A 10949-nucleotide genomic window follows, 5' to 3' on the forward strand; every position below is an offset into this window, starting at 1 on the left:
CTCTTAACTCTAGTACTTCCTTCGTATTTCTTCTTCATAGACTCCCAGATTTGCTTGGAAGTGTTTTCTGAAGTATTGTCTCCAAAATAGTCCGATCTATTGCCTGAAAAAGATAGTTCTTCACCTTCAGATCTTTGAGCTTCATCTCTTCTAACTTTCGTCGCTATGCATCTGTGACTTCTGCAGCATTCTCTGGTTCAGCGTATCCTACCTCCACAAGACCCCAGTACTCCTTCAATCTGAGGAAATTCTCCATCAGCATCGCCCAATGGTCGTAGTGACCATCGAACTTAATTAGGGATGGAGGGCTGAACAAAATTGCTTCCTTCAGTTGCCATCTCTCAATCACTCTTTCTCTCCCTTTTTTTTCACAAAGTGTTTCACTCGTTCTCTCCAAGTGTTTCACTCCTTCTCACCTTATTTTTTCCACTCTTTCTCTCTTGTTAGGATACAGCAGTTCGTAACTTCTCTCAATCAGGCCTCTTTGTAGGGCTCTGATACCACTTTGTTGTATTCACAAAGTCTAAACAACACACCTCGAGTAAACTGGAAGTTCAAAGCTTGTTTATTCAAATGAAAGATACTTCATCTTTTACAAGCCTTACAAAACAGAAATGCAAAAACAAAGCTACCACGATCCCATAGTCTAACAACGTGGTCAATTTTGTTACAGGAAAGAATCAAACCTAAACTAAAGCCCTACAAACCAGGGCATTATTTAACAGAAGCAACAACTCAAATGTGACTCGGTCAAACAAACTTAGTCACCAAGTAACAACAATCCTAACAGACGAGGCCTCCAGCTCCACGGCGAGTCGCGGTCTCTGGGCTTGAGCCAGCCTACCAACGCGTTCCGGGTGGCCTCAGAAATCGTGCGCCGGGAAGGCCCTCTGGGACTGTACAAGGGTTTGTCTCCGGCGATTCTCAGGCACCTTTTTTACACGCCTATTCGCATCGTCGGCTAACTCTTTGAAAACTGATGGTGGGTCCCTCTCTCTTCCGGCTAAAGCCCTCTCTCGCGTCATTGCTCAGGTAACTTGGCTTTCTTATTGTCTTGAGTTATTGGGTATTGTTATAAGTTTTGAATGTGTTTGGATTTTGGGAATTGGAAATATGAAGCAGTGCTGGGCTGTGCTTAGTAGGAATTTTCTGATGGAGAAAGATGTAAGCTTTTTACTGTTGCCATTGAAAAATGCAAGCTTTTTCGAATTGAGAATGAAAAAAATGAATGCTTGAGCTATGTGTGTGGTTCATTGTGCTGGAGTGATCAAACCATCTGGTTGGTTTTATGAGCTTTTTATGATACAAGAAACTATATGATAGACTGATAGTTCAATAGTGTTGTGCATATTGCGTAATGTCTCAAAGAACAAAGACCAAGCTGTGTGATTGATGATCGGACATTGTTGTTGTTCTTAGCTTCCTTGACTTGATGGTGCTTTGCTTATAATTATCTTTCTCCCTCTTAAGCTTGAGAATTATGAACAAACGCAAATCTCTGAACTGTCGTGGAGATTATCCTTGTTTAGTATATGAAGCAAGTATTATGCACCAATTATTTATTTTTTTCATTTTCTCTTTGTTTAAGTATATTGGTATTGAGAGAGAATTGTAGAGAGAAGATGTGTATTATTATTGAGAATAGGAGCCCTATATATAGGGATTACAAAGTACTAGTTCTAATGTTACAAGGAATACCAATCCGTGTAGGATTGGGAAATCTAGAACTTTCTCTCCTATTGCTACTCCTAGTTTGATAAGGCACACTAAATCGATATTCCTTCAACACTCCCCCTTGTGCCGCTTCAAACTTGGTGGTGACGCTTCATCCGTTGCCTCGTTAAAAACCTTGCCAGGTAACAAAAAACCCTGTGGGATAAAAATAACCCTGGTCGAAGGACAAAAAGAGCACAACACGTCCTTCACTCTTCGAGATCGAACATGTAAACATCATAACTCCCCCTGATGTCGATATCTCCCCCTGATTGCTACAATCGTGGGAGTTCGGATAACTTTCTCAATCCGATGCTCTTCACATGTTTCTCGAATGTGGATTTAGGTAACGACTTAGTGAATAAGTCCGCTACATTATCCTCTGATCGGATTTGATTCACTTCAATCTTTAGAAGTGATTGTTGTTGCTGATTATAAAAGAACTTAGGCGATATATGCTTGGTGTTGTCGCCTTTGATTGAACCTAACTTCATTTGTTCAATACAAGCTGCATTATCCTCATAAATGCATGTAGGTTTATCTGTGGTAGACTTCAAACCACAACTTCCTTGAATATGTCGAATCACAGATCTTAGCCATATACATTCACGAACGGCTTCATGTAGAGCAATAATCTCTGCATGATTCGAGGAAGTAGCAACAAGGGTCTGTTTTGTAGACCTCCAAGATATTGCAGTTCTTCCCATGGTAAAGACATAACCAGTTTGGGAGCGACCTTTGTGAGGGTCAGAGAGGTACCCTGCATCAGCAAATCCCATCAAAACATTGTTGTCGTTTTGATGGAGGGGAATAGGGTGAGGCCGGCCACCATGGGCGGCGGCGGTGCTGGAGGTGACAACATGGCCGACGGTCATGTTATGGACGGCGGCTCCATGCCTAATGGGGTCCGATCCCATTCTTCCGTCGTTCCTCGTCTCTTTGTAGGGATAAAATAGGCCCATATCAATCGTACCTCTTAGGTATCGAAAGATTGTCTTTACACCAATCCAATGGCGGCGTGTTGGCGCAAAGCTATGTCGAGCTAACAAGTTCACTGCGAATGAGATATCCGGTCTTGTGCATTGAGCTAAGTACAATAATGCGCCTATTGCACTCAAATAGGGCACTTCGGCCTCTAATGGTTCTTTGTCCTCATCCCTTGGACGAAACGGATCTTTTCCGGGCTCAAGACTACGGCCGATCATGGGAGTACTTGGAGGCTTCGCTTTATCTTCATTAAAGCGCCTTAGGACCTTCTGAGTATATGCAGACTGATGGATCAAAATCCCATCACTACGGTGCTCGAGTTCTAAACCGAGACAAAACCGTGTTTTCCCAAGATCTTTCATCTCAAATTCGGATTTCAAGTATTTAGCAGTTTCCTTCAACTCATCTAGAGTTCCAATTAGGTTCATGTCATCGACATAAACTGCTACGATTGCAAATCCGGAACTTGTTCTCTTAATGAACATGCATGGGCATATTTCGTTGTTAATATATCCCTTCCCAATCAAGTAGTCACTTAGACGGTTATACCACATCCGTCCGGATTGTTTTAATCCATATAGTGAGCGTTTTAACCTTATTGAAAACGCACTCCGTGGTTTAGAGCCACTTGATTTGGGTAATTGAAGTCCATCTGGAACCTTCATATATATCTCTGAATCTAGATCCCCATAGAGATATGCTGTAACCACATCCATAAGCTGCATGTCAAGTTTTTCGGAAACTACCAAACTGACAAGGTAGCGGAACGTTATAACGTCCATTACGGGAGAATATGTCTCCTCGTAGTCGATTTCAGGGCGTTGTGAGAAACCTTGCGCCACAAGGCGGGCTTTATATCTTACCACCTCATTTTTCTCATTACGCTTTCTAACAAAGACCCATTTATGGCCAACAGGCTTTACACTTGGGGGTGTCTACGTTACAGGCCCAAATACCTGTTTCTTTGTTAGTGAATCCAATTCAACCTGGATCGCATCTTTTCATTTAGGCCAATCTGCTCTTCGTTGACATTCTTCAACAGAGCGAGGTTCGATATCATCATATTCTATAATTCCTTTTGCAATATGATATGCAAATGCATCATCAATCGCCATAGAATTTCTATCCATCATCTCATGTACACTAGTGTAATTTATGGAGATCTCTCTATTCTCTGGAGTTGGTTCTGACATTGGAGCGTCCCCCAATAATGTCTCTTGGACATAACCATAATCCGGAATATTCTCATGAGATGGATTATTCACATCGATGATTAATGGATTATTTTGTGCCAAACTCGCTTTCTTTCTTGGGCGAGAATCCATCAAACCTATGGGCCTCCCGCGCTTCCTGGCAGGGGCCGTGGGCCTAGTCATAACGTCACCATCATTGAGAGATGGGACGTTGGCGCCATGCTCATGCATTCTTGAGTTGGCGTCATGTCCTCTACTTTTAGGGACTTCAATCCTTGCAGGCACGTTTGCAGCAGGTATGTGTAATCTCGTCACTTTAGCGATATCAGAAAACGCATCAGGCATCGATTCTGCTACGTTCTGAAGATCGAGAATTCTCCGCACTTCAATTTCGGACTGTGCGGTTCGGGGATCAAGATGAGACAGAGTGGGGACAGACCACGACAATTCCTGTCGTTCCTGTTGAACATTGATGTTCTTATCTCCCCCTAACGACGGGAAGACTGTCTCATCGAAGTGACAATCCATAAATCGAGCAGTAAAGAGATCGCCTGTCAAGGGTTCTATGTAGCGGATAATCGTTGGAGAATCATATCCAACATAAATACCTAATCGTCTTTGAGGACCCATTTTGGTGCGTTGTGGTGGCGCAATTGGCACATAAACTGCACACCCAAATATGCGTAAGTGTGAGACATTAGGCTCATACCCAGTCACCATCTGGGACGCAGAAAAGGGTTGAGTGGCAGTGGGCCTCAGACGAATAAGCACAGCTGCATGCAATATTGCATAGCCCCAAGCAGAAATAGGGAGATTGGTGCGCATTACCAATGCCCTAGCGACCATTTGTAGTTGTTTAATGGCGGCTTCTGCGAGACCATTTTGGGTGTGAACATGAGGAACAGGATGTTCAACATCAATCCCAATGTACATGCAATAATCATCAAAAATCTTTGATGTAAACTCTCCAGCATTGTCTAATCTTATAGACTTAATAGGATGATCAGGGTGGTGAGCCCTTAACTTAATTATTTGTGCTAGGAGTTTAGCAAACGCAGCGTTCCTGGTGGACAATAGCATGACATGTGACCAGCGTGTCGATGCATCAACCAATACCATAAAATATCGAAATGGTCCGCATGATGGTTGAATAGGTCCACAAATATCACCTTAGATTCTTTGCAAGAATGGTATATTTTCTTTGGTGTCCTTTGCATAGGATGGTCTCGATCCTAACTTTGCTAAAGAGCAGGCTTTGCAGAATGAATGAAGGGCTTTAGAAACAACCAATGAGGATTTTGGTTGAGCCACAAAATCACAAGTGACTTTAGAAGTAAAAGTTGGAGACAAAGGAGCCTTGGTGGCATCAATGCCACCCTGAGGCCCCAGGGGGAAGGCGGCGCCGGCCAAGGATGGCCGGATTTGGGGGTGAACGGCGCCGTGAGGCGCAGGGGCTCCTTCGGTGTCCAAAAACCGAGTTTTACTTCTTTTCGTTCTGAAAAAGGGATGTCCGTGTGAAGTCTTTAATATACGGATCATCATGTCACGACCTGGGTGTCCCAAACGGTCGTGCCAAAGCCTATATGTGTCGGAATCCCATAAATCATCTCTCATGAAATGGTTGGATTCAATGACTCGAACAGTGGTTGCGTACAACCCACTAGAGCGACACATAAGTTTCTCTAAGACTCGTTTATGTCCGTAGTCGTTAGAGGTGATGCAAAGGAACTCTTGTCCATTCTCACAATGTGTTTCCACATGAAAACCATTGGCTCTTATATCTTTGAAGCTTAATAGGGTTCTTCCTGCCCTAGGAGCATAAAGAGCTTCGGTGACATTTAAAGTCGTGCCATTTGGCAACATAAATTGGGCTGGTCCTCGACCATGGATCAATCGAGATGATCCAGCCATCGTAGTCACGGAAGATCGAGATGGTGTCATCCATAGAAATAGCTGTCTATTTCGAAGGATAGTATGTGTAGTTGCACTATCCACGAGGCATTCTAGCTCTCCAGGAAACATACTGAAAAATAATAAAGTTCGAAATTAAAACATGTCCAAGACATTGAATAAAATAAATCGATACTTTATTAATAATAGCCAATGATTACATCAAAGTTTCTTGACCAAAATCTAATCCAACATAAAAATCAAACCGTAGACAAATCGTAGTCACTCAATCCGTTCGGTAATTTCAATTTAGTTGTGACCAGGTAAGGTAAGGCGAGATTTTGGTGGAGCGTTGCTCACTTTTAAAACCGTTCTCTCATATCAAACCTTGCCTAGACATCACAAGTACTCTTGAGTACGCCTAGAGGGAAAAAGTTAATACAATAAGTCATTTTATTGATTTAAGGCATAATAGCCATTACATAATTCTTGGAAAAATAAAGGACTATACTAATCAAAATCTGCAGCATCTTTGTGCAATTCTTTGTCAGATTTGAAGTCCGCTATGGTGAGATTGACGTTGGCATCATCACCATCTTCTTCTATATTTTCGGCAAGATTGGCTTCATGCTCTCTGAAGTCTCTAAATGCCTTGTAATGCGCAGCTAATTGTTTGCTTGCTTTGCATTGTTTGAACCAGTGCTCACTAGATCCACATCGATGACACATATCATTGTGATTTCCTCCCTTTAATTGAGGTGCATTGTTTGCACTTGGGTGGCGTCCCTTATAGGAGTTGGCGCCATTCCCACGGCCTTGGGTGGCTCCTCCACGTCCTGGAGCCCCACGGCCTCCTCTCCCACGTTGCCATGTATTGCCACGTGATCGTCCTTCATTCTGACGAGTACCTTCCTTTGTAGGGCGGTTATATGGACCAGAACGTCCGTTGTGTCCTTTATTCTTAGGGTTCCACTCCTTGCACCCTCCTTTGGGTGCATTATTATAATTTGCCTCATGAACGCTCTTAGTTCCGATGGGCCTTGAATTATAATTCTTCACGAGGATATTATCATGCTTTTCAGCTACAGACATAATATTAATTAGCTGATGAAACCTCGTAAGCCGTCCAGTATTGAATTCAGTTCGGTATTGCTTTGATAGCAAAATAGCTGAGACGGGGAAGGTGGAGAGAGTTTTCTCAATTAGTTCTTGCTCTGTGACAGGTTGTCCACAGAACCCCAACATGGTTTTGAGGCGAAGAACTTCTGAATTATATTCAGCTACAGACTTGAAGTCAGCAAATCGTAGATTGTTCCATTGAACTTTCAAGTCAGGGAGGAGGGTATCCTTTACATTACCAAAACGCTCCTCAAGCGCAACCCATAATTCTCTAGCATCCTTGATTGCCATATACTCCAATCGGAGTGATTTATCCATGTGGCGCCTTATCAAAATAAGGGCGGTGGCATTATTCGTAGCCGTACGCTCGAATAGGAGATCTGGATTTGGTGCCTGAATTACGGGTAGGATCCCTTTGGAAGTGAGATGATTCTCAACATCCGTGACCCAACTATGATATTCCGAGCCAGTTGAGTCAAGGATAGGAAAGTCAAGTTTTGACATCCTGAAATAAGAAGAAGAAATATATTAGTTTCGGAGTTAAAACTTCCACGACAACTAAATATTGAGATTTCCGAGCTATGCTACCAAGAAATTGATTTCCAAGAAAATTGGATTAGACCGAAACAATGATGTTAATAAGGTCGTTAATCGATGCTTGCGGACGCTCTTAGTCCGAAGTCTTACGAACGCTCTTAGTTCGTTTATAGCGCGAATCCCCACGATTCCGCTTTCTCAAAATCGAACCCACGTTATAAGAAAGGTGGGATGTAGAAGAAGGGAGGTTTTCAAGTCCCCGAGAAAAAGAAGAAATATTTAAATTTCAAATTTTAGGAACTTCAAAACTTACTCTTTTGGATACTTACTTGTTGGTTTTGGATCACGCGCGTGTCGATGCAGGCGTGATGGAGCGAAGCAATCTGAGTAGAGGCGTGCAGCGAATGCGGGGCAACAGGGGCTGCGGTGGTAGTAGTGGTGCAGAAGCAGCGGAGGCAAACTGCAGGGGCAGGTGGGCTAGCAATGGGCTAGGTGCAGGGATGCTTTGGTGGCAGCAGGCTGGAACGCAGGGCTGCAGGGAGGGGGCAGCAAGCAGCGACGCAGGGGCGTGTGGCTGCGGGAGCAGCTCGCAGGGCAGCAGGGGCTACTGTGCAAGGTTGCAGGCGCACGGGCGCGCGGGCTGCAGCGAAGGAGCGCAGGGGGCGCGTGAGGGCAGGCTGCAGCGAAGGCTCGGCTAGCTCGGGCTAGGTGCAGGGATGCTTCGTGCTGATAACGTGTTTAAGTATATTGGTATTGAGAGAGAATTGTAAAGAGAAGATGTGTATTATTATTGAGAATAGGAGCCCTACATATAGGGATTACAAAGTAGGGCTGGCTTGAAATGCCGAACCTGCCGGAACCAACCGGAAACCGGCCGAACCGGAGGAGTCGGCGCCGACCAAAACGGTAGCCGGAGGTGCGGTACGGTAATGCCGACCAAAGTGGACGTCACCGGCTCGGCACCGGTTCACTTAAATCAGAGGTTCGGTTTGTACCGAACCGGCCGAGTTAAGTGATTATTCCAAAATGAAAGGAATAATCCGCCTTAATACATTCCCCGGACTCGAACCTTGCACCTTCTGAGTGGTAAGCACGTGCCTCATCCACTGGACCACTAGCTTTACTTGTCATAATTCATCCCCACATTAGTATTTAGAGGCTCGAAAATACATTTAAATAACATTTAAATATTTATATCCAATTCTTTCTTCTCTCTCTTCTTCATCCACAAAGTCTCGATCTTCTCTCTTCTTTCCCAGACCTCATCAAACTTCTCTCACTCTCAGCTTCATCTGTCACCACAATAGAATCAAAATTTTTCTTTATATCCTCTGGGATCCTCAACTCTGGTCTCTTTCTTCTTCGGTTCTTCCTCCTTTGTTTTTTCTTCTTTTCACTCTTCTTCCACCTCTGTAGTCTTCCTTCTTTCTGTTTCATCTGTTTCTTCTTCTTCCTCAAACTGCAATCCTCATCTCCTTCACTTGGCTTACCGATGATCAGACTTTTGAAATACCGGCCGAAACCGACCGTTAAAATCGGTAAACCGAACTTCCGGTAACCGAATGGTCCGGCACGGTTACGACTACGAATTTGGCGAAACCGAAGGCTTTCGGTACGGTAGCAGCTGAAGCCAAAAAATCCGGCAACCGTACCAGGGCCAGCCCTATTACAAAGTACTAGTTCTAATGTTACAAGGAATACCAATCCGTGTAGGATTGGGAAATCTAGAACCTTCTCTCCTATTGCTACTCCTAGTTTGATAAGGCACACTAAATCGATATTCCTTCAACACTCTTTACATTTTACCTACTTTTTCTTGGGGTGTAATTCATAAGTAATGTGGTTATGTAGTTCACAATGAATATGTCTGGGTGTCATACTTTTTGCTGGCGACTTTACCACATGATCATGTTGATGTGCTCTGCACTTCTTTGGCAATGTCTCGATGATTGATTAGGCCAACTGCTTTAGTTTTCTTTAAATGGAGTATTTGCTTCGAAAGTAATACAGTCCTGATCACCTGGTCAGTTGCTGACCAGGGATCATTTGCTCAATCACCGTCCGATTGAAATCGGACGGTTCACAACTCTCTTCTCCTCTCTCATCACTTAGCTGTGAACCGTCCGATTGAAATCGGACGGTGATTGAGCAAAAATTCCATGGTCAGCAGCTGACCATTGGAACGGGATCGAAAGTAATATTATCCTTCTGTTTACTGCTAGTAGTACAGTTGGTGGCAAGCCCGGCAGATCTTGGAAAGGTGAGGATGCAAGCAGATGGTCGTTTTGTGAGCCAAGGCTTTCAACCTAGGTACTCGGGGTGTTTCAATGCTTTAAACAAGATCGCCCGAGCAGAAGGTGTTGGAGGACTTTGGAAAGGGGGTTTTCCCCAATGTTCAAAGAGCTTTCTTAGTAAACATGGGGGAATTAGCTTGTTACGATCATGCAAAACGTTTTGTTATCAATAATCAGATTTCTGATCGAGGATAATATATATGTCCACACGTTAGCATCAATCATGTCGGGCCTTTCAGCGACTGCTTTGAGCTGTCCAGCAGACGTGGTAAAGACGAGAATGATGAATCAATCAGAATTCAGGGAAGGTAAGATTATGTACAGAAGTTCTTATGATTGTCTTGTGAAGACTGTCAAAGTTGAAGGTCTGAGAGCTCTGTGGAAAGGGTTCTTTCCTACATGGGCACGGCTTGGGCCTTGGCAATTTGTGTTCTGGGTCTCGTATGAGAGGTTTCGACAAATTGCAGGGTTTTCTTCCTTCTGATGATGAACCTTTAGATCGACTCTCACGTTACAGATTGTCATTGATTGTTTGTCGTGGCAGATGATTCGATGCCGAGGTACGGGACATTGTGATTTTAAATGTCATGGGTAATGGTGATTATCTGCCCTAATATGCTACATGAGATGACACAGGCCTTGTCTTGCTCCTCATGTATCAGGAGTCAGGACACAATCCCGTTTGTCAATTTCACCCCATTCACGACATAGGAAATGTCTGCTGAAGACGAATGCATAATAATGAATAATCTATTGAAGATGAATTTGTAAGAAATGAATACGGCATGCATAACGGAACACTTTCAAGGGTGGAGCCAAAGTTAAATGGAACCTCTACTAATGATTTGTTTAAAATATCTGACATGTTTACTTATTTGAATTAGTATTGTAATAAGAGAATTGATTCTTAAACATATTTTTCCCTGTGTTTATTAACACGATAGAGAATTGAAATAAAAACGGGTCTCATCACAAAATCAGGAACTTATTTCTTAGCAACTCGATTCCGGAGATATCGATTTATAAACTCAATCTCTTTTAGATTTTGAACTCTGAGTTGCTAAGAAATAAGTTAAACGTACCAAAATAAGAACAACAATGTACATGTTCAATTTTACAGCCGGCGCCTTATGCGTGATATGGTGACCACCTTCCAATCTACTTGATCAAGGGGAGAGTTTTCGATAAACGGCGTGAAGATACACACACCGCTAAG

The 10949-nt window shown here is 43.3% G+C and overlaps 1 protein-coding gene across 1 annotated transcript; it reads left to right on the plus strand.

Annotated features, from left to right (window-relative positions):
- Positions 1 to 614: 614 nt before the first annotated feature.
- LOC133711088 (mitochondrial uncoupling protein 3) lies at positions 615 to 10684 on the plus strand. Its single transcript, XM_062137259.1, is given in 6 exon segments — positions 615 to 644; positions 765 to 961; positions 963 to 1032; positions 9670 to 9813; positions 9815 to 9919; positions 9921 to 10684. Coding segments are annotated over 6 exon segments (843 nt in total). The 3' UTR covers positions 10218 to 10684.
- Positions 10685 to 10949: the final 265 nt, after the last annotated feature.

Source organism: Rosa rugosa, chromosome 5, assembly GCF_958449725.1.
Source record: "Rosa rugosa chromosome 5, drRosRugo1.1, whole genome shotgun sequence".
Classification (NCBI taxonomy): domain Eukaryota; kingdom Viridiplantae; phylum Streptophyta; class Magnoliopsida; order Rosales; family Rosaceae; genus Rosa; species Rosa rugosa.